The sequence below is a fragment of the Notolepis coatsorum genome (assembly GCF_963971535.1).
Source record: "Notolepis coatsorum genome assembly, chromosome: 6".
In the NCBI taxonomy this organism is placed as follows: domain Eukaryota; kingdom Metazoa; phylum Chordata; class Actinopteri; order Aulopiformes; family Paralepididae; genus Notolepis; species Notolepis coatsorum.
Window position 1 is genome coordinate 80,592,405 of NC_140170.1, and position 24,689 is coordinate 80,617,093.

Genomic DNA, 24,689 nt, shown 5'->3' on the forward strand with positions numbered 1-24,689 from the left:
CACACACTCCTGTCTGCAACGGCGGAGGAGAGTCAGACTGATAGAGAGCTGGGTGTTGCGCTGTTAAGTGAGCATGGCCTATTGAATTGATTGATTGGTTGATTGCTAATTTTATTACTGTACACCTGGTTTCCAACTGGTTAAGTTTAGGCCCTCTAAAGTAGGTTTAAAAAAATAAATAAAAATATAGGGCAAAGAAAACTTTTTTCCCCCCTATAGGGCAAAGAAAACTTTTTAATTTGTTTTACCTACTTTCTATAGAAGCATCTAAGAATGAAGTTCTATAGAAAGTAGGTCTGCATCCCCTTAACAATTGTGTGTATTGAGCCGTACTGTATTGTACCCATTCTGCATCTGGTAATACAATTTTCAATCAATCAATCAATCATTCCAATAACAACCACTAACTTCATAATTAAAAACTAAAGAAAAGTTGGATGTGTTAGTTGGTTGGATGTCTTAGTTGGAAGGCAGTTGGATGTGTTAGTTGGTTGGATGTCTTAGTTGAAAGGCAGTTGGATGTGTTAGTTGGTTGGATGCCTTAGTTGAAAGACAGTTGGATGTGTTAGTTGGTTGGATGTCTTAGTTGAAAGACCGTTGGATGTGTTAGTTGGTTGGATGTCTTAGTTGAAAGACAGTTGGATGTGTTAGTTGGTTGGATGTCCTACTGAGAACAGTTGAACACTTCCGAGCTGCTTCCACATGGAGGCAACTTCTCTTTTTTTCTTTTTTGGGAACTACTTTGTCTGGCGGATGGTTTTTTCAATAAATCTTCGATTAATGTGTGTTTATTGTATAGCAATAAGGTTGGATGAATGTGGCAGTTGTATAAAAGCATTACACCACTTGCAGTCGTGATTTGTGAAAAATAAACCATGCCTAGGGGGGTCTAACGACCACCCCTAGGTATGGTTTATTGTTCACAAACCACTCCTGCGCGTGATGTAATGCTTAACCATATACCTTTTATTTGGGAGTATTCAGGGTTTCAGGGGATCAGCCAGAACGGTTTGGGCTTATTGCACATAGCACTAGGGATGTCCCGATCGCCTTTTTTTGCTTCCGATCCCGATCATGTGATTTTAAATATCTATCGATCCGATCGTTTCCGATCCGATCTTTCACATTAGTAATCAATTTTGACGCATTTTTGTCAGAAACTGGCAGAGCGAGACAAGCCCATCTGTTGCCTATAGTCCGGGGCGCGAGCGCGGAGGCTTTTGTTATTACATTCACCCTGAGAAATGTGCTTCTGCTTCATATGAGAAATATTAAAAGTTTCAATATATGTTTGCATATTAAGGGGAACATTTAATTTAAAAATATACAGTTTTCGAACGACCATGAAGAGTCTTTGTATTTCAATATGCAGAGTAAAATTATGGAATGGTCTAATTGTGGAGTTAAAGCAATGTCAAAACATAAAACAGTTTAAAATAAAATACAGTCAAATGGTTTTACAGAGGTACAGAGATGAAGAAGGGGTTTGATAACTGGCAGTATGTATGTGTATGTATGCATATATAAATGTATATGCATATGTAGGTATATAGTTGTATATATGTATAAAAAATGGCTAGAGGAACTTTACAGGGTAACATACAGTTTGGCAAATATTAATAAGGTATATTAAAAATTAATTGTTAACCAAGTTAATTTCTCAATATAAGTCTAGTAATGTATGAATTAGTAAATAAAATATAGTATGTGCTGATGAGTAAATAGGGGTGGGATTAAATAAGTATGCTTATTCCCACTCATTTTCAATTATGTAAATGACAAAAAAGTTTGACTTTTTTGTTTGTTCTTTGTTATAATTTTATTTTTATATACATTTATTATTTGAACGGCTTAAGGCTATATATGTACTTGATGTTTGTTTGTTATGTTGCATATTTTAAATAAACGTCAATCTAATCAAATCAAACCCCTACAGTGAGATAATTAGTTGTGTGTCGACCATATAAACATCTGGAAGACAAACGTTTGCTAGCTAGAAGGTAAATACCGATTTCCTCAAAGAACAGAGAGGTTTGCTGGTTAAAATATTAAAATACTGATTTAAATGGTATATGGACTGCATTTATATAGTGATTTTATCCAAGTGCTTTGCAACTTATGCTTCACATTCACACACCGTCAGCGGAGGCAACCATGCAAGGTGCCGACCTGCTCACGGACAGTTCGAGATGCTGCAGAGAGGAGCTGGAATCGAACCGGGAACCTTCCGATTACCAGACAACCGCTCTACCCCCTGAGCCACTGTCGCCCCTCACTGTTCTGTGATTTCCTCACAGAACTTCAAGAGCAAAGAGGTTTGCTGATCCAAAAGGACTCTATTTAGGGAAATGGCACAGTAAATAATACCACATAATAGAAATATCTACTTAAAATCACGCCCCCCCTTCCTGTAAACGTGAAGTTCACCGGCTCATCCTGCACTCATGTTGTGTAACTGTTTAAATGTAATCTTCCCAACGCCCACGCACACAGAGTTCAATGAGGCAGAGTGCCGCATAGAACGCGAGGAGTGTCCTCGAGTGCACTCCAGCTGCGGCACGCAATGCATGAAGGGCCCAGGTGCTCAACTTCACTCGTATTAACGTGAAAAGCGCCTTCTCTTACCCAGGAATCTTCCAATTACTGACTATCCAAGGATGGGAAGAGAGCGGAGGAAGGCGCTGAGCCGAGACGCCAAGCCTCGTTTGTGCCGGCAGTCTCTCTTCCATCCTCGGACAGGCAGGGCTGAAGGGTCCTGGGTGGACGACCGTGTATTAGCATGTTTTCCACGCGATTGGGATCATTGGTTGAAAAAAAAGAGGCACGGTAAATCATGATTGAAGTAGCATGATTGTATGTTATATGACCTGGTGTAGCTGAAGGAATGTATTGATTATGTGTACATGTTATTGATATGACCTGGTGTAGCTGAAGGAATGTATTGATTATGTGTATGTTATTGATATGACCTGGTGTAGCTGAAGGAATGTATTGAGTATGTGTCTGTTATTGATATGACATGGTGTAGCTGAAGGAATGAATTGATTGTGTGTATGTTATTGATATGACTTGGTGTAGCTGAAGGAATGTATTGATTGTGTGTATATTATTGATATGACCTGGTGTAGCTGAAGGAATGTATTGATTATGTGTATGTTATTGATATGACCTGGTATAGTTAAATTCATATATCAATGACGTGTATGTTATTGATACGACCTGGTATTAAATATCGATTATGTTTATGTTATTGACATGCATATAAAACAATCATAACTGCAACAACTGTTTTCCATGTATTAGTCAAAACAATTATGTAAATCAGTAGGCTGAATCAGTACAGTCGAAACAAACAAAGCCACCACCTACTGTATAGTCAAATACATAATGTAATTTGGTCCAATATAGTATAATATTCAAATAACCACGCCCATCCCAAGACCCTCATTTATCAACAATGCTTAGAAAGTGTTCTATTTTCGTTCTTAAGCACAGAATTTAGAATGTGTGTACGTACAGAAAAAACTGGATTTATCACACATGCGTACACAGGTTCTACGCACACTCCGTGTTGATAAATATCACTTGATCTACGCTCCGCGCTTGTGCACGATTTTAAGTATTTGCATATAGAACCGCCTGTAATTAACCATATATGGTAATGAAACACCCCCATGAAATGTGGAAAAGTGGACTAAGCCTAGCAAAGCATGTTATGGGAGAAATACGCGACAGGCTGACAGACGTGTACACGGTGATGTCGGATATGATATCTATTAACTTCCTAAAGACCATTGCTGCCTGGGCAGCGCAAACACTAATAAAGACCGTTAACCACTGTTTGCCATTGGTGTCATTAATAACCATGCTGGAATATGACTGCTTTTTCTTCGTTTCGTTCGATTAATACCCAGGGATTAAAGTTCTCCGTCAATTTTATTCCAAATCGCGACGGATTTTCCGTACATTTTCTACCTGCATATGATTTGTAGAGGCATACAATCTATTTTGATGTCGGTATTAGGTAGCCTATATAAACAATAATACGAGAGCATATACAAGAACAATTAATCCCACTGCCATGTAGCCTACGCCATGTGTAGCCTGTAGGGCTGTCCCCGACTAAGGATTTGGATGGTCGACTATGATTGGCCAAAAAAAGTATAATATTAAAAAAAAAAAAAAAATGTATCGTTCCATTTGGGCTGTGGGGGGTGCTTAATGTCTGAAGGAGTCGACTGAAGGCTTCTTGTCCTCTGCAAAAGCATGCAATTGGTCCACTGATGGATACATCTTGATATTTGTCTAGTCTAGTGTGTTCATTAGATGGGTGAAATCCTCTTTCAGTGCCTCTGTGCCTGTTTTCGTAGGCAGTTAGCCTCTGGTATGCGTTCCATTAGCGTTAGCCACGCTTCTAGGCCTCTTCTATTGAAAAAAATTTGATTTTCTTTATTATATTCGACTAAGAGGTTGGCCAGTCGACTACGGCTCCTTTCGACCGATTAGTCGACTAATCGATTAATAGGGGTCAGCCCTAGTAGCCTGCCTATGTGATCAATACAAACTTGAACTTGAATTCCATCATGTCTATGTGTGGGAGCTCACAAGGCTGTTGTCACAATGTAAATAAAAACGTGCACTGAAAAGTTACAGTATGTAGTTGGTTGATTATTTGTATGACAGTCAGTAAACCCTTGCAAAAAGTATCAGTTTTATTTAATGAATTGAAAACATGCAGCGGCATGCAGCAACGACATGTATTAGGCAAATGCGCATCGCAACATATTGACTGAGTGGAATCCCTTTCTATTCACATAACTGCATTTGTGATGGAGCTTTGACAGCTACATGGGTGGTATAGTAACAGTCTATTGCTAGATCCATCTCCAATATCACGATGGACCGTGCCGGTGGCCAAAGACCCGAGGGTGGAGACCGACTTGAATGTGCATGGGGATGGCATTTGTGTGTTTTGTTCCACGCTCCAATTTCGGTCTCAAATTGCGGTACAAATGAAGGAGGTGTCTCGGGTATAGCGGACTCTAGTTAATATTATGTTCTCTCTGCAATTAGACTGCCCCTGATTCATTCATATCTGCTATCTCTGAAAACAGTTCCCCGCGGAGCTCAGTCAGTGCACCCCATAGTATTCCGATAACCCTATATATAAACCATGCTGCATTCATTCGGAAAGAAAGACTTATTCCAAATGCTATATTTATAGGGTTTGGCAATAATTACCCTACTGTCGCTATTTTACAATGAACTATAATGAACTGCGGTTCATACAGAACAGGCGCCAGTGTTGGAAGTAATGCACAAAAGCTTATTTCCGCATTGTAATATTAGTATTCTACCACCGGGCGCCAGGTACGCATGGTCAGAGCTGCGCGTAAATATATGCACACAGTCAAGCACACGTTCAAATTGATAAGTCCCACACTTTGCTTAGAAATGATCGTACGCACGGGTTACGCACATATCTGTGCGTACGCACCATTGATAAATGAGGGCCCTGGATCCAGAGGAAAGGGCATTTGGTTTTTATGGGCTCTCGCAATGTTTACATTACGCAACTAATGTTGTTTATATTCACAGTTTGCTGTCTATAATACGAGATTAATACATGTCCTACCTCAAGGGCCTAACTGGAAAACTATCCAGGATACCTGTTTTGGTTTATCCTCCCCAATGCCATCTGGAATTACATTTAATTCTCCATGAGGGCTGGGAGGGCTGCTAACAGCCGATAGGGGTGGTGGTGGTGGTGGGGGAGGAGGAGAGCGAGAGGGGATAGATGACCTTGCAACCCGATAAAGTCACACAGCTCATAGGCTCCTCTATTTCAGAAACTCAGATTAAAACATTAAAACACATTCAAGTGAATGGAATATTCCTGTTGTGTACTTTAAAACAAATTCACAGGTCCATTCTTACTCAACTCGTCAATCAATGATAACAAACTATCATTACACATGGGCAAAACAGAGTCCATTCTCTTCGGTTCAAATAACAAACTCAGCAAGACCGACGGCTTCTCAGTTACAGTGGGTGACAATATTGTCACAAGGAAAGACGAAATTACCTACCTGGGTTCCATCCTAGAGGCAAATCTTTCCTGTGACAAAATGGCATCCAATGTAATAAAAAAAGTCAACCAACGAACTAGATTCTTGTACCGGATCTCCTCTCTGGTAAACAAGAATACCCTGAGGACTCTGGCAGGAGCACTCATTCAAGGGTACTATGACTATGCGTGCACCTCATGGTACCAAAGCACCTCAAAGGCGCTTAAAACAAAATTACAAACATCACAAAACAAACTGGTCAGACTACTACTTGACCTGAACCCCAGAACCCACCTCACCCCTGCCCACTTTGCCAACCTAGGATGGCTTAGAGTAGACGACAGAGTACAGCAACTTGCAATGGGCCTGGTCTACAAGATACACTATACGACCGGGGTGCCCATGTACATGTCAAAATACTTCCCAAATGTCAGTGAATACCACAACCACTACACCAGAGGAAGCTCAACAAATCATGTTAAACCCAGATTCGGCTCAAACAAGGGACTAAACACGTTTCGCAATTATGCCACAACAATGTGGAACGCCCTACCCAAAGCTGTAAAGGAATGTGAATCCCTGCCCACATTCAAAACCGCCCTTAAAGAGCACCTACGGGAGGCTGCAATTCGAAACTGGCCACCGTAAATGCCCAAAACCCCCACCACCTCCTAATAGACAGTCTCCTCCCCACCGCATGTATATATTCCCTCCCCGCCGTATGTATATTCCCCTCCCACCCACCCACCCCCTCCTAATGTACAGTCCCCTCCCCATCATATGTATATACTCTGTCAGGATCTAGGGGTAACAGTACTGTATATTTGAATACCGCCTATGTCACAAATGTATCAGTACAAAATACCTATATGTCCCTATGCCATAAATGTCATGTATGTTATGTATGTCATAAATGTCTATATGAATTGAAAATGGGGGACCCTGATGGAAACAAGACAAACGTCTTTCTCAGGTCTGCATCCCCTTAACAATTGTATGTATTGAGCCGTACTGTATTGTACCCATTCTGCAATCTGTTAAATAAAGTTTTCATTCATTCATTCATTCAATCTTCAGATATTCATCCTCCTAAATGTAAACATTTTCTATAATATTTCGGGGTACCAAATTATGGAATGGTTTTTCCCACCTGGCGAAAAACTGTTCCTCTATAAAATGTTACAATATATGTTTAAATAACCATTCAACTAGGGATGCCCCGATCGATCGGCCACCGATCGTTATCGGCCGATAATCAGTATAAATCGGTTATCGGTGATAATGCTTTATTTTCGCCGATCGTCAAAACCGATCTCACTCGCTGAGTTCTGTCTCAGACACCGGGAGCTGCACACAGTGTACTTCAGAATATTCCATTTCACATATTTGAGTACATGGAATGTAAATGGCTCGTACATCTGATTAGCACTACACTCAGTAGTACTAATTTGATATTTTGTATCCACCACCTGTACATTGTATATTGCTGTTGTTGCACTTTACTGCTACATGTTCACTCTGGTTGGATGCCAAACTTATTTGTGTTGTACTGTACTTGTGCTGTATGATGACAATACATTCAATACAAATCTAATCTAATCTAATATTCTTAAAAAATGTCTACGATTGATTGTTGTCCAACCAAACATGGCAACATGAAGGTATTTCAAATGCAGGTGGGTAAACAACACCACATGTAGTAATTGCAGTTTAGCAATTACTACAACAGTAACAGTAACTTCACATGAATTATAAACTAATATATTGATTTAATAGGTAATACCCAGGTAATAGCAAGTATCTAAAGTACCAATCTGTGATTTATTTTTGACCATATAAAAGTGGGGTCTATTCAAATATTCACAATGAGTTTGATCTGTAGATAAAATACAAGCTTTTTGAAACTTTCTTAAAAAGTGGATTTTTCTGGGAGGGATTATTAATTATTACAGCCTAGCATAATGTCAATGATTAGCAACAACACTGATTTATATATCAGTCACTATATATTTTAAAAAATGTTGTAATGTCAGATTGAAAAAGATACTCGCCATAAAAATATTATATGCTATATTTTTTCCACCTTTTCTTTCATAAATATTTTATTCAACTTCAGCCCATGATCATAACCACCGCATATTCAATACATTTTTGAATGCCAGTTTGTGTGATGGCATCACATTAAAAAAAACACACACACAAAAAGTTTAATATTTTCAATATATCAAATGCAAAGTCGCTTTTTCTGGGGGGGATTATTACAGGCTAGCATGTGTCAATGATTAGCAACAACACTGATTTTGATGGATTTTTTGTGATGTCAGATTTAACAACAACCCTCTTCAGAAAAGTGGGAGTATTTCATTTTTAATCTGACATTACAAAACAACAAAAAATCTAAAAATAAAAATGGTTATGATCAGGGCTGAAGTTGAATAAAATAGTTATGACTGTTTAGACTGCATTACTCTCTGTCACAGTGATCTCCTGGTTGTTCCCCACTTACAGTAGGTTATCTAAATATCACGCCACCGCAACTAGAAACACTGGCCTGGCCTGCTTCTAAGTTCAGTGGCCTGACTGCGGACACAAAACAATATATATAAAAATATAATTTATTTTATAATTTCTTTTCTCTATTTAGTATTTTTAAACTGTGTTAAATAAAGATAAAAATGTCACAGTGGCGGCTGCTGCTCAGCCATGTCCCTGTGGTGGCGGTTGCTAGCTTGGTAACGTCAACGTTACTACTGGTTCAGTGTGACATCAGTGTGACATCAGTGTGACATCAGTATGACATCAGTATGACATCACAGATGAACGTCTGGGACCAGGGCTCCAAACTAACTTTTTTCACCACCGTCCCAAAAATGATTTTAATCATCCCGAAGTATACACTGACTTTCCCAAAATATACATGTATTTTTTTTGTATCTTGACTCTGGATAATAAAAAAAATGAATCTAAGGGATCAAACACAATAAAAAATAATAACGTTACTTGTGCAAGGACACGCTTTCTCTCACTCACGTGCTGTCTTCTGCCAATCAGAGCACAGATGAAGGCTCCCCCACCTCCACTGATTCACTCTCAAAAACTCTATGATTAAAGATTCATAATAATGGTACTTAGTTTTCAAGTGTTGTGCGTGAAAGGACACTATAGGTAATGCTATGCTTATTGTGGGAGCTTACTTGCAGCATAGCCTGCTCTTATGATCTACCAGTAAAGTGTCAATATGTGCGATAGAGCACATTGAAGACTTGAGTTTTACCAAGAGGATGGATGGATGCTTGATGGATCAAAGCACTGACAAATACACACACGGGTACACACACAAGTGCAGAAACGTTATGTTACCAACATTGTTAGTAGAAGCCCATATAGATAATTAACAATGGTAACGTTATTGTCAGCTTTCAGAATCCTGTTAACGTAAGCCCACTTAATCAGGCTATCTAGCCCATTAGCAAGTGCAACCCTTATAACAAACATTGGCTGTCTTAGAACTACCAAATCAATTGCTTAGTCAAGTCAAGAGGTAGTCAAGAGGCTCTGACAGCAGGTGTGGTTGTCCCCAGGTCTGCGGGTCATTAATGCGACTCTACCGGTACAGAAGCTATGAACTGGCATCATGTATTTGAGCGTCAGTGATGAAGAAACCTTTGCAAATCACTTCATTTAAATATCAGTTTTTGTTTTATGTAGTATGACCAGCTCTCAACTACGTTTGCTTAAAGGAAAACTCCAACATTTTGGGAAATTAGCTTATTTAACATCTTCCCTGGAGTTAGACAATAAGATGTATACCTTTTTTGTCTCTGTGCATGCATTAGGCTTAGGGAACAGTCGCTCCGTTAGCATAGCTTAGCTTCATCACTGGAAGTGAGGCGGGGCCGGAGCCTGACGTTCCCTAACAGTGTATAGTTTGATTGATTGAAAAGTTTATTAACAGATTGCAGAATACACTCCAAATACAACTCCAAAACGTTCATGTAAACATGTTGTGACCTGTGTATTCACCACGTGGAGAAATACAAAATAATTGAATTAGACAATTACGTTTTATAAGCAAATATACTCAGAACTATTTTTTGCCTAACCACTCCTCTCTGAGCGCAGCCAGTGATTTCAACGTGTCGTCGTGATTGTTGACATTCTCATTCATTCAAAGGATCCGAACCGATTGAAGTTTATGGATACCATGACTTGAAATCCTCTTACCTTGATGATTAAAAGCCTCCCAAATTTAGAAAACAGTAATCCAATGGCTGGTATTGTTATACCGGACGCTCTGAGCTAACCGGAGCTAACACAGATCAGGATGGTAAAGCATATATAATGACTTCCTTTCTGGGGTTGTCAAAATAAAAGTGCAACGTTTATAGCAGCGGAGAACGTTTATTTTGTACATTATCTAACGTTAACACGAACCTAAACAAACTTTAGGTTAGTTGTAACGTTAGTTTAGGTTCGTGTTAACGTTAGATAATGTACAAAATAAACGTTTTCCGCTGCTATAAACGTCGCACTTTTATTTTGACAACCCCAGAAAGGAAGTCATTATATATGCTTTACCATCCTGATCTGTGTTAGCTCCGGTTAGCTCAGAGCGTCCGGTATAACAATACCAGCCATTAGATTACTGTTTTCTAAATTGGGGAGGCTTTTAATCGTCAAGGTAAGAGGATTTCAAGTCATGGTATCCATAAACTTCAATCGGTTCGGATCCTTTGAATGAATGATAATGTCAACAATCACGACGACACGTTGAAATCACTGGCTGCGCTCAGAGGAGTGGTTAGGCAAAAAATAGTTCCGAGTATATTTGCTTATACAACGTAATTGTCTAATTCAATAATTTTTTATTTCTCCACGTGGTGAATACACAGGTCAGAACATGTTTACATGAACGTTTTGGAGTTGTATATGGAGTGTATTCTGCAATCTGTTAATAAACTTTTCAATCAATCAATCAAACTATACACTGTTAGGGAACGTCAGGCTCCGGCCCCGCCTCACTTCCAGTGATGAAGCTAAGCTATGCTAACGGAGCGACTGTTCCCTAAGCCTAATGCATGCTCAGAGACAAAAAAGGTATGTATCTTCTTGTCTAACTCCAGGGAAGATGTTAAATAAGCTAATTTCCCAAAATGTTGGAGTTTTCCTTTAACAACAGATATCATGCCAAAATGTATTTACTGTACATTCTCCCCAGTCCTATTTGTATCGGCCCAGGGACGACGGGGGGTCCCTTAAGCCTTAAGACAAACAGAACTGAATGTACAAACTAAACTGTTCTAGGGCATGAGGACAGACATATTTTAAGTCTCAAAAGTGGTATTTAGTAGCTATTTTACCCTTCAAAACCAGTGCCCTGCCATCAGTTTTTTTTGGCATTTAATAACATTCAATGTTTTAAGTATTCTAAAATGTAACACACCTATATTTATAATAATATAATAACATATATGTTAATATTTATATTAATATTAATATGTATTTTCCCATAATTTATACATTTCATCATAATTTAGACTGTTTATAGTTTGGGGAAATGTTTGTGAGATTATGGATATAATACACCAGCTTCATTAAGTGATGGGAGTGTTGCTTTAACAGAGAGCCTCCAGGCAGAGCAGACAGCTCTTACTTTTGTCACTTGGCAGGTTTGCCTCCCGTGACTGATGGGCGTTTTGTCCAAGTCGTAACACATTTGGTAACAATAAAACAATTTCCCAATGTCCAGATGGTCACTAATCAAAGTACAAACGTACAACTGGGCTGTTCACGCCTCATTAACACAAAATACAGGACTATTGTTGCCCAATCTCTGAAGCACATTGTACTTCAGAATATTCCATTTCACATATTTGAGTACATGGAATGTAAATGGTTCGTACATCTGATTAGCACTACACTCAGTAGTACTAATTTGATATTTTGTATCCACCACCTGTACATTGTATATTGCTGTTGTTGCACTTTACTGCTACATGTTCACTCTGGTTGGATGCCAAACGTATTTTTGTTGTACTGTACTTGTGCTGTATGATGACAATACATTCAATACAAATCTAATCTAATCTAATATTCTTAAAAAATTTCTACGATTGATTGTTGTCCAACCAAACATGGCAACAGGAAGGTATTTCAAATGCAGGTGGGTAAACAACACCACATGTAGTAATTGCAGTTTAGCAATTACTACAACAGTAACAGTAACTTCACATGAATTATGCATTGATGCATTGATTTAATAGGTAATACCCAGGTAATAGCAAGTATCTAAAGCCCCAATCTGTGATTTATTTTTGACCATAATGGGTCTATTCAAATATTCACAATGAGTTTGATCTGTAGCTAAAATACAAGCTTTTTGAAACTTTCTTAAAGATGTCGGCGATGGCACGGCAACAACCAATCAGAAAATAACTTATTTTTAATGTAATTTCTTTATTTTTTTCTTTTTTAGCAACTGCCTAAAGGCCCGATCAGTGATCCAAATGTAAACAAGTGGTTAGCCCCACCGACGGAAATAGAAAATAGGAATGGAGACCTGTTTTTATTCTCTAGTTGATTGACGGAGATCTTGACACGGGGACTAAAGCTAGATGATGTGAAAATATGGGTTTTTAATAGTTTTTGCTGTGTTTTATGGCTATAAAAGGTGTCTTTATGTTGGTAATATTTGTAAACACTGAAATAGATCTATATTATGTTTTAGTTGTGTTTTTATATTAGATTTAAAGGAAAACTCCAACATTTTGGGAAATTAGCTTATTTAACATCTTCCCTGGAGTTAGACAAGAAGATACATACCTTTTTGTCTCTGTGCATGCATTAGGCTTAGGGAACAGCCACTGCGTTAGCATAGCTTAGCTTCATCCCTGGAAGTGGGTCAGAGTTGTAGCCTGACGTTCCCTACAGGTTAGTTGTAACGTTAGTTTAGGTTTGTGTTAACGTTAGATAATGTACAAAATAAACGTACTCCGCTGCTATAGATGTCGCTCTTTTATTTTGAAACCCCCCAGAAAGGAAGTCATTATATTTGCTTTATTGTCCGCCCGGTTCTGTGTTTGTTGGTTAGCTCCGTTAGCTAGCAGCCTATCAAGACCAGCCATTGGAATACTGTTTTCTAAATTGGGGAGGCTTTTAATCGTCAAGGTAAGAGGATTTTAAGTCATGGTATCTATAAACTTCAATCGGTTCGGATCCTTTGAATGGATGAGAATGTCAACAAACACGGCAACACGTTGAAATCACTGACTGCGCCCAGACTAGGAGTGGTTAGGCAAAAAATAGTTCCGAGTATATTTGCTTAGAAAACGTAATTGTCGAATTCAATTATTTTTTATTTCTCCACGTGGTAAATACACAGGTCACAACATGTTTACAGGAACGTTTTGGAGTTGTATTTGGAGTGTATTTCGTGACTGTAGGGCACTGTAGGGAACGTCAGGCTACAACTCTGACCCACTTCCAGGGATGAAGCTAAACTACGCTAACGCAGCGGCTGTTCCCTAAGCCTAATGCATGCACAGAGACAAAAAGGTATGTATCTTCTTGTCTAACTCCAGGGAAGATGTTAAATAAGCTAATTTCCCAAAATGTTGGAGTTTTCCTTTAAATCTAATATAAAAACATAACTAAAACATAATATAGATCTATTTCAGTGTTTACAAATATTACCAACATAAAGACACCTTTTATAGCCATAAAACACAGCAAAAACTATTAAAAACCCATATTTACACATCATCTAGCTTTAGTCCCCGTGTCAAGAGCTCCATCAATCAACTAGAGAATACAAACAGGTCTCCATTCCTATTTTCTATTTCCGTCGGACCCACTTGTTTACATTTGGATCACTGATCGGGCCTTTAGGCAGTTGCTAAAAAAGAAAAAAAGAAAGAAATTCCATTAAAAATAAGTTATTTTCTGATTGGTTGTTGCCGTGCCATCGCCGACATCTGATCACAGTGTGAGGATTCCTCGTGCGCTGGCTCCGGGGTATGTCTGACACTCAGTCAAAATGTTGGGTTTTTTTTGCAGAGAGGATAACGAGTGGTTTTCAGTGTTCTCACCAGCCTCTAGCCCAAGTCCTGCTCCCACAGACAGCCAATGGAAACTCATCTCTTCACTCCTGGCAGGGCTGTGGTAAAAACTCAAGCCTTCAAATGTGCTCCGACAGTTTTGGCACCCTCTCTCTCTGATGGATAGGTGTCATGAAAGTGAGAGCGGAGATCAGCTTTCGTATAGGAACTGGCATTTATATTTCTTCCTGGCGGTAAAATATAGAGATAAAAAAGTAAGTGTGTGTCTATCTGTGTGTGTGTCTGTGTGTGTGTGTGTGCGTGTGTGTCTGTTTGTGTATGTGTGTGTGAGTGTGTCTGTCTGTATGTGTGTGTGTGTGTCTCTGTGTGTGTGTCTGTTTGTGTATGTGTGTGTGTGTGTGTCTGTCTGTATGTGTGTGTGTGTGTGTCTGTATGTGTGTGTGTCTCTGTCTCTGTGTGTGTGTGTGTGTGTGTGTGTGTGCGTGCGTGTGTGTGTGTGTGTGTATATGTGTGTGTGTGTGTGTGTGTGTGTGTGTGTGTGTGTGTGTGTGTGTGCGTGCGTGTGTGTGCGTGCGTGTGTGTGTGCATGTGTTTGTATGTGTGTGTGAGCGAGAGAGAGAAAGCCAGGGAGGTAGAGAAAGGCAAAGGCAGAGAGGGAACAAGAAAAATGGGGAGATACATTGGTCCAAGGCTCGTTCCATCTACTGACATAATGCCACAAAAGCAATTTCACAACTTAATTTGTATGGGTCTATTTTCGCCGCGCCGCATATTAATGATGATTGCTGATCTCACCCGTTAGAGTGCCTCCAAATTCATCACAAGCGTCCCCAATCAATTCTCCCCGCCAGACACCAAAAAGCACGATTTCTCTTTTTTCCTTCTCTTTTTAAAGGAGCAGGCGCCCCTCTCCGCAGCCTTCTCCGTGGCTCCTGGTGCGCTCCTGAGCAGTGAGCGCTACGCCGCGTGGAGAAGAGAGCGATTAAAAAGAAATACGTCCCAATTTAGACCGAGATAATCGGACGCAAGGACAATTGATGAAAGAGGGCTGGTGTGTGATTGAAGGGGGGCGGTCGGTGATTGCAGCATGGCTCCATACTAGCCGTGTTTACATGAATGGTTTATCAAGGGGAAGATATTTTATGCTTTACATGACTTGTGATGGTGGTAAAAGGTCTGTTTACACTGCTGTTTGTGAACATTAATGTAACGTAATATATTATGTGTTGAGGTGTGATGGGCTACAATTAGGGATGGGTTAAAAACTGGGTTCATTTTCACGATTTTAATCGATCTTCATTTGATTTTTTTATATATATATATATATATATATATATATATATATATATATATATATATATATATATATATATATATATATATATATGCTATATTGTGTTGACTACAATCAAATAACTGCTTTGTGGTCAATTCTTAATGTGAATGTTAATATCTACCCATTCAGTGCCAACCACGAGATTAGTCGGGTTAACTCACCATGCGTTGAGTGCCAAAACCAGAGAAAACTCGGGTTTTAATCGTTATTTCTTTTATTAGCAATATCCATTCATTTTTCATCCATCCAGGCCAGCCTGACGTTATCATTGGGAATGGGGCTGAGCTCGAAAAGGGCAAATATCGCCGCCTATCGTCTCCCGGATGGTATTGCACATCATTGGATTGGATTGGATGGGACTGTGCATCAGAGAAAAACTCCGGTCCGGGGTTTTCCCATCTCTGGCAAGCAGTATATATTACCACATTCGCTGGGGAGGCTCGGAGCAGCTTTCGATTATGTGTTTTGGTGCTATAACGTTGGATCAATAAACGCTATCAATATTTGGAATGGCGATCAGGAATTGGATTCGTCTTTTTGCAGAACATCTGATCTGAGGTAAGGACTCTATGTTACCAGTCTTGGGTTAATCAGATGTTTTTTTCACAGCGATCACAACGTGTGTGTGTGCGCGTAACGTTAGCCGTATCCACGGCATGGATAATCGATTTTTCAGCCGGCTTCTCTAGCGTGCATAAATACACATATACTATCGATAATCTAGCGTTTATTTGAAAACGATTAATAAATCAGCCGGAAAATTACGTGTTTTGTGTATTCCAGTAAAGGGCTATTATCGCGGATTTCTCTGGAATTCTCCAAAACTATACTCGTATTCAAAACGGTATAAAACGGAAATGTACCAATGAAAAAACAATCCGTTTCATACATGTTGACTGCAAGCAAGTCATTGATAAGCGAGGGGTGTTTTAGACCCATAGCCATAATTTAAGATATAGTTTAGGGGTTCGCAAATTTCCCCGACCTCCCATTGACTTCCTTACTGGCACGCTAGCCCTAATATGGTCAAAGGGGCGTGGCTCTGAATGAGACACCAGGTTAGAGGGTTCCTTGTACAATTGACAGCATTACTATGTATTACCCCTCTTTCATATCCAAGCAAAATTGAAATAGTAACTGAACAGATATTAAATGGAATCGAATCAGGACCTTGTGAATGGGACTTGAATCGATTCGGGAAATCAGTGGTGATACCAAACTCTCGCTACGAGAGTTCTAAAAAGCGTATCCTACCTACCTTTTAAAAGTCACACCTCCAAGAACATTATGCGAATAAAGCCCAAAGTTGAGATGGTCAAAATAATTGCAGATTGTAGCTTTAATGAGACTGTGACAGTATAGTCAGTCCAGTGGTTCTCAATCTTATTTATATAGCACCTTTCACAGAAAGAATGTGCTTCAACAGCAGTAAAATAGACATAAATGGACATAAAAAGAGATATGCATAAAATGAGCATAAAACAGACAGACACATAAAGGCAGTGCAGTAAAATAGCTCTTATTTATTGTAATAATCATAGTGTGGATGTCATGAGTCTAAGTGGCAGTGTGCATTAAAAGGCTATGGTGAAGAGGTACGTTTTTAGCTTACTTTTGAAAATATTTAGTGAGCTAGCCTCCCTAATGTCCTTAGGCAGGGTGTTCCAAAGCTTAGATGCATAATTAGCAAAGGCTGTTCTTTTGGCTGTTGTTGGGAACCTTCAATAATAATAATAATAATAATAATAAACTTTATTAGTATAGCACCTTTCATACAGAAACTGCAGCTCAAAGTGATTCACAACAGAAAAAAGACAGGCATAAAATTAGCACATGAAGTGCAGACATATAAAATCACAGTTTTTCACATTAGGATCTAACATCCCAACAGGCCACATTGTTTATGGTTTGATTACGTTTTAAATAGAAAATAATAAAAAGAGTAAGATAAAATAGACAGAGTAAAATAGTGCAATAGTGCAGTGCAATAAAATAGTAGAATAGAATAGACATAAAATGAGCACATAAAGTGCAGAGATATAAAATACGTTTTTTACAGTGCAATAAAATTGTTCTGGATTACTGTTTAACAGTTCAAAGTTGTCTTTACCTTCTCTGTTTGGTATCCACAGTTTAAAACTTGAGTCTTCCCCTCCTGTTTGATACCCACTTTGACCCTTCGAACCTCCCACTCAGGGCAAACCTCCCTATCAGGGCGCAGTTCTACACAGTTTTAAAGCCTGACAGTCTTTCTTGTTTGATACCCACACAGTTTAATACCAGACAGTTTTGAACCTGTAATAAAAAGTATACCAGTAGTAATGATCGTAATGTTCTCCTCCCGGGCAGTGTGTCGATGTGTTCTTGGGCAAAACACTTAACCCCTAATTGCTTCAGATGAGCAGGTTGGCACCTAGCATGGTTGCCTCCGCCTGCCGGTGTGTGAATGGGTAAAATGTGAGGAACAAATTGTAAAGTGCTTTGGATAAAAGTGATATATAAATGCAGCCATTTACGATTTATTTTATTTACCATTTATTCTAACAAGGTAGGCAACATTTGAAATAATAGCAAAGCCATGTATAAATAATTTAATAATGTAATGTTAAGTTTTATATATTTTTAAATACGTGTAGTATTATTGTCCACATATCACAATCGTTAAATAATAGTAGCATAAGTAAATAACTTGAATGAGACATGATTGTTGATAATAAATGGCAGCCAATAAAAATACCCTGTGAGTGACCCAGAACTTATTTTGAGCGAGCAGTAGCACATTGTGGTAGAGCGAAATGGAGTCACCTTACTCGCACTAATGACTGTATATTAGTTACGTGGGGACCTTCTGGAATTGAGAATGATCTATTTTACAAAAGGTACATTTCCACATGATATGTTTTACCGGGGTGTCCTGATACTGAACTTGAACACGCTCCTGGATTCGATCCGTTATGATGCACACATTGAATAACATTGCTGGTGGCTGATATGTCAGCATAAACTCAGAATAATTAATAACGAGTGCACTGCCTCAAGCTACAATATAAATATACATAGGCTGCGGCAAAGCCGCAAAAATGACTGGGATGTGCATTCACATTGGATTAATGTTATCAGGGTGTCTGTGTAACATTCATATAGAGTCACTGTCACCTCACTATACTATAGGATATAGTAGTGTCGCCCACACTATACTATATAATATAGTAGTGGATACAGTATTGTCGCCCCACTATATTATATAATATAGTAGTGTCGCCCCACTATACTATATAATATAGTAGTGTCGCCCGCACTATACTATAGGATATAGTAGTGCCACCCCCACTATACTAGAAATGTTTTTCCCCTATGGAAAGCGACCTTGGGTCTTTTGAAAGGCGCTATATAAAACTAAGTTATTATTATTATTATTAAATGATATAGTATAATAATTGTTAGACTAGAACTTAGAAGTCTTTATTTGTCATGCAGTTTTTTTAACACACACACGCGAGATGGGCGACCCACAGGAACACACACACACATGCATGCACTGAGTCGCCGATGAAATGTCTCTCTGCACTTTTCCCATCCCGTTGTCCTTCCCCCCATGGGCAGCCGGGAGCAGATATGGCGTCAACGTGAGCCGCGCCCCGGGGACCAATCCAAGTGCTCCTGTCCGTCTTCGTCAAGGACGCCACAGCGTTAGCGATCTGTTGTGCATGTTTTTCCATTTGGTTTATCTTATCGGGGGGGAAACCCTTGCGAGCACGGGGAGAACATGCAAACTCCACACAGAAAGGCCTGGGAGATACCCCACCTGAGTACCTAGCATCATGGAAACCTGGTCCCCAAGCGGGAATCGAACCCTGGACCTTCTTGCTGTGAGGCGACAGTGTTAACCACTACACCACCGTGCCGCTATAGGTTCGCCCCCACTATACTATAGGATATAGTAGTGTCGCCCCCACTATACTAGAGGACAGGGCTATTCAACTAAATTGTTCAGGGGGCCACATTGTCAGAAACCCAAGGGGCCAGGGGCCGGACTGCCACGGCGCCTCCCCGTGCTATGAATATATGTACACTTGACATAACACGCAACCACATTTTCACAACTTTTATTTAACTACATTGCAAAAGTAGTATACTTTTAAAAAAAAGTGGTTCATGTATGTGCCACAACTGCAACATCTCCTCTTCAACATTTCAATATAAAAATAAAATAAAAAACAAACAAGTGCATGATGTGCATCTGAACATTCTAACATCAACACTTGAACAAAAAACTAATTTATAGTGCAGCTGAGCTTATGAAAAAGTGCTTCATGTCTGTGCAACAACAGCAAATCACAGCATCTTATTAGCACTTATTGTCCACTCTTAACTCTCAAACATCAGGGGGGGGGGGGGGGGGGGGGGGGGGGGGGCAGACAGGCCTAGCCTACATACACACATCTAATGAGAGAGATTGCACTTCTTTGACTGGGCAATGGCAGAGAAAGAGGGTTCATAGGAAGTGAGGGCTACCCGCAAACAGTGATGCAAATGCTCATTTGTCAAGGAGGCACGGTTGCTTGTTTTAATGGCATTCATGTGAGAGAAACTGGATTCACAGGTGTATGTTGAGCCAAACATTGTTAGCACAGATATTGCCAGCGTTTTTATTTTGGGGAATGTGTTGACATGAATACACTTTATCCAAAATGTTGTGGTGGATTCATTCTCAAGTGCCTGCTTCAGAGCAGATGATGCTTGCATGTCAATTATTTCAAGTTGCAGGAGACCTTCATCAATGTGAAGTGATGCAAGGAACTCTTGTCCTTTTGTGCAAATAGCAGCTACATTGGCAAATGGGTTGCTCCAGGGTTTCCGTTGTACGGTAATTACCGGTTTTTGACCGGCAAAATCTGTTGAAGTCCGACATATTTAAATCTCTCCGGTCATAATGTCCGGTGAAAATGATTCCCTCTAAGCACAATTTGAATTGTATTAAAATTGTTATTTATTTCATTGTTGCTTCACCAAGCAGGTCTAATAATGACAACGATGTGTGTTCTATTATGATATGTGTGTAGTGTTCTGATAACGACTATTGGTGAAGCGATGTCGAGATTCATTTTGGGTGGCAGCGGGAGCTAGATTTGCGAGAAGCATGCAACTGCAGAGCCGCAGAGCTGACAGTTGTGCGCGCACAGTGCAATACTCCAATTCAGCCATTGGCAATTCAGCTGTTGGGTGGGGGGCGCTGCTGAGCGGTCCCCAGACCGGACCTGAAAGCACCGCTGGCTCTGCGGCTCTGCAGCTGCACGCTCTCGCAAATCCAGCACCAAGTCGTACTGATGAACAGTGAACATGTCGGATATATAGAATTATGATTATTATGTCTGTGTACAAATGGCGAACGTACTATGTGGTTGTTCCGACCATTCCGGTATAATAAGTAAATACGTAACATAACGATTATAATTATATATTAAAAAAAGTTTATTTTTCTTTTTTTCCCCTTTTTTTTGGAAATCTTCCGCGGGCCGGTCCAAATTGCTTGGCGGGCCGGATCTGGCCCGCGGGCCGCCAGTTGAATAGCCCTGCTATAGGATATAGTAGTGTCGCCCCCACTATACTATAGGATCAATATGCAGTAGGTACCTTACAAACAACATAGGAGATTCACATGGGATTAGAATCAGCGATGATCTCAGCTGGTCATTAACAGGCTACTAGTCCTGTGTGAATAGGCTACTCACTGTAGCCTATTCACAAGCAAGCACATCTAATTTTGAGGCTTTCCAACCGGTCTCTTTCTTGGTCTATGCCAATTCCTCATGGAGTACTGTATGTAATTTAAGGGCCTTGGCTAAATCCCCTTGATTTTGTATTAATAGTCATATAAATGTACAGTACGAGCGCTGCTGATAATTATGCTGCTTAATGTGAGCTCACTGCCTGCCTCATCAATTACAGGCTTATGTGTGGACACACTGAACACCAGTCTCCTCGCCAATTCCACACGACATGTACAGTATGCTCCGCTGTTGGCCCGATCTGCATGCACAGGTGAAACCTTTTCATTGATAAGAAGTTTCTGAAGTGGGATTTTGATTGTGGTCACTGCATGTAAGGCCCATCTCTGAGTCCAGTCAAGTTGTTGCTCTGATGTGCAGAATTGTGTAACAAATAGGATACCGGAGCAAATTAAGCAAGCGCCTGTTCCCCTGAGTTCATAGCACAAGGAAGCTGCTTCTCACTCTGTTCCCCTTATGTTATGTTATGGGGGACCCTGATGTAAACAAGACGAAAGTCTTTATCTGGTCTGCATCCCCTTAACAATTGTATGTATTGAGCTGTACTGTACCCATTCTGCAATCTGTTAATAAAGTTTTCAATCAATCAATCAAACCCCTGTGTTCACGCCACAAGGAAGCTGCGTCTCACTCTGTTCCCCTGAGTTCACGCCACAAGGAAGCTGTGTCTCACTCTGTTCCCCTGAGTTCACGCCACAAGGAAGCTGTGTCTCACTCTGTTCCCCTGAGTTCACGCCACAAGGAAGCTGCGTCTCACTCTGTTCCCCTGAGTTCACGCCACAAGGAAGCTGCGTCTCACACCGCTCCCCTGAGTTCACGCCACAAGGAAGCTGCGTCTCACTCTGTTCCCCTGAGTTCACGCCACAAGGAAGCTGCGTCTCACACCGCTCCCCTGAGTTCACGCCACAAGGAAGCGGCGTCTCACACCGCTCCCCTGAGTTCACGCCACAAGGAAGCTGCGTCTCACACCGCTCCCCTGAGTTCACGCCACAAGGAAGCTGCGTCTCACACCGCTCCCCTGAGTTCACGCCACAAGGAAGCTGCGTCTCACACCGCTCCCCTGAGTTCACGCCACAAGGAAGCTGCGTCTCACACCGCTCCCCTGAGTTCACGCCACAAGGAAGCTGCATGCATCTGCACCGCCTCAAAACTTCTTTCACAATTCCAAGGCGAGAGCATCAAATGGGGACTGTGGTCATCTGTTCTAACCTCCTGAGCTTTTAGACGTTTTCGTTGTTCATGGACCGTTCACCCTCTCATCCGATTATTGACGGATGAGCCCTCGTGGAAGTTACAGGTGAGAGCGCACGCACACCCACAAACAGACACACAGAATATAAACACAGGATCCGACTACAGCTCTAGCCCTGATTGTTATTGCCCTGGTGTAGAATTATGTTTCCGTTCATCTGATATAATATCATCATGATATAATTTTGCTCAAACAGAAATAAGTGTCATAATATATCTGCAGCGGCATGCCGTGTTTATGTCTGGATAACATGTAGGCCTGAGTGTTTAGGGTTGGACAGGAATCGGCAACATGCCACGTTGCATTGTCTCTTTGCGGCGCTGTATGTGTCAATGATTCAAAGTTTCAAACAGAGCAGTGGAGAAAGCTGATGGGCAAATGAACATGATCAAAGTCTGCTGTTATGTGTAAGATTACGTGTTATGATCCTGTGGAAATGGTGGCATTCCACAATGCAAACCTTCTGAGACAATTAACTGGCAATAGTAAAACAAAGATAAATAATCATTTATAATAATAATTTTGCCGGAAGACACGGAATCCGGGTGTCAATTACAGCACAATAACATGAAAACACAGCAATCCCTAATAGAACCCGCTATGCAATTGTTTCATCTACATCACTCCATTAAGGTGCAATTAACACAAGAATTCAGTGTATTCCGATGACATCGGGCATCGCCGGAGGACATATTCAAACTCATTAGCTCTCAGTAAGCGTCCAATTAAATTAATGTGTACAAAACCGCCCAGAGCTTTAGGATGTGCGTGGGATTGTGTGCAAAATAAATCGCTTTTCGGCAAAGTCCCCCTTTTTAAGTGCCCGCTATGGAACCCATTCATTTACTTTGAGCCCTTGACACTCCGTCCCCTGGACTCCACACAGACGGTGAACATCATGTTCAGCCGGTGCATTCCAAGGGCATAGCGCCTCACTCACACACACACACTTTTTGGGAGCTCCTTTCCTCACGGGTCTCCACGGGCCCTTACCTCTGGAAGCCTCGGTGCTCTGCGGGTTCCAGTGGAAGTCGGTCACGTCCTTCTGCCAGGCGTCCTTGACGGCGGACTTGAAGATGTCCCTGCCGTCCGGGGCCTGCAGGGGGCGGTAGTTGTTCCTCAGGTACTCCACCGACTTGACGTGGTCCTGCTGCTCCGTGGTGAAGATGGAGTAGAAGGCCTCCAGCTGGATAGGGGAGGAGACGAGAGTGACTTTAAGTGATTACAATACGGTCCTCGGTGCATCCGCTGGGCGTGTAAACGTGATCCCCCCCCCCCCCCCCCCCCCCAGCGAACACGATTCCAGTGAAACTGGCTATAGGCTGTGACCATATCGCACCCACACTGTATACACATGGGGATGTGTCCAAGCTGTGTCCAACCCACACTGTATACACATGGGGATGTGTCCAAGCTGTGTCCAACCCACACTGTATACACATGGGGATGTGTCCAAGCTGTGTCCAACCCACACTGTATACACATGGGGATGTGTCCAACCCACACTGTGTCTCTCTCGCAAACGCACATATTGCGTGGGTTGGACATGGCTTGGACACATCCCCGCAGGATGTGTTTTTAGCGGGGTGTCCCGATACTGAACTCGACTTGAACACGCTCCTGGATTCGATCCGTTATGATGCTGCACGTTGAATAACATCGCCGTTGGCTGATTATGTCAACATAACCTCAGAATAATCAATAATGAGTGCACTGCCTTAAGCTAAAATATAAATATATACATAGGCTACCGCAAAGCCGGTTTTGTGACTGAAATTATGGGGATGTGTTATTTGCACTCAAATTTGTACAAACGACAGACGTAGCAGATTCACATGGGATTAGAATCAGCGAGGACCTCAGCTGGTCTGGGAACAGCTTAGACCCGTGTTTATTTCCCATCAGGTACTGATATTAGCAAACACTGCAACAGGAAGTGAACTTGGGTCCATTTAGAATGTCTTTGTTGCCAAATTGAAACAGTCTACATGGCACAAGACCGAGCTCGGGGGGGGGGTGGGGGAGCGATTAGCACCCGGCCGGCACCATATCTGGCGTCTCGGAAGTGGCGGAGGCTAGGCGCGGAGAACAAAACCACTCCCACCTGCATCAGCAGCGAGCCAGAACGAGGCCCGGTCCTCTCGACTGTCGACACGGGTGTAACTTTTCAATGGGGCGAATTTGCGC

At 41.0% G+C, this 24,689-nt stretch overlaps 1 protein-coding gene across 1 annotated transcript in view; it reads right to left on the reverse strand.

Moving 5' to 3' along the window:
- Nucleotides 1-24,689, reverse strand: part of ca16b (carbonic anhydrase XVI b) — a 427,352-nt gene that overhangs the window by 73,212 nt on the left and 329,451 nt on the right. Inside the window, 1 exon segment of the mRNA XM_084315656.1 lies at nucleotides 23,496-23,688. Within this exon segment, the coding sequence (XP_084171782.1) occupies nucleotides 23,496-23,688 (193 nt within the window).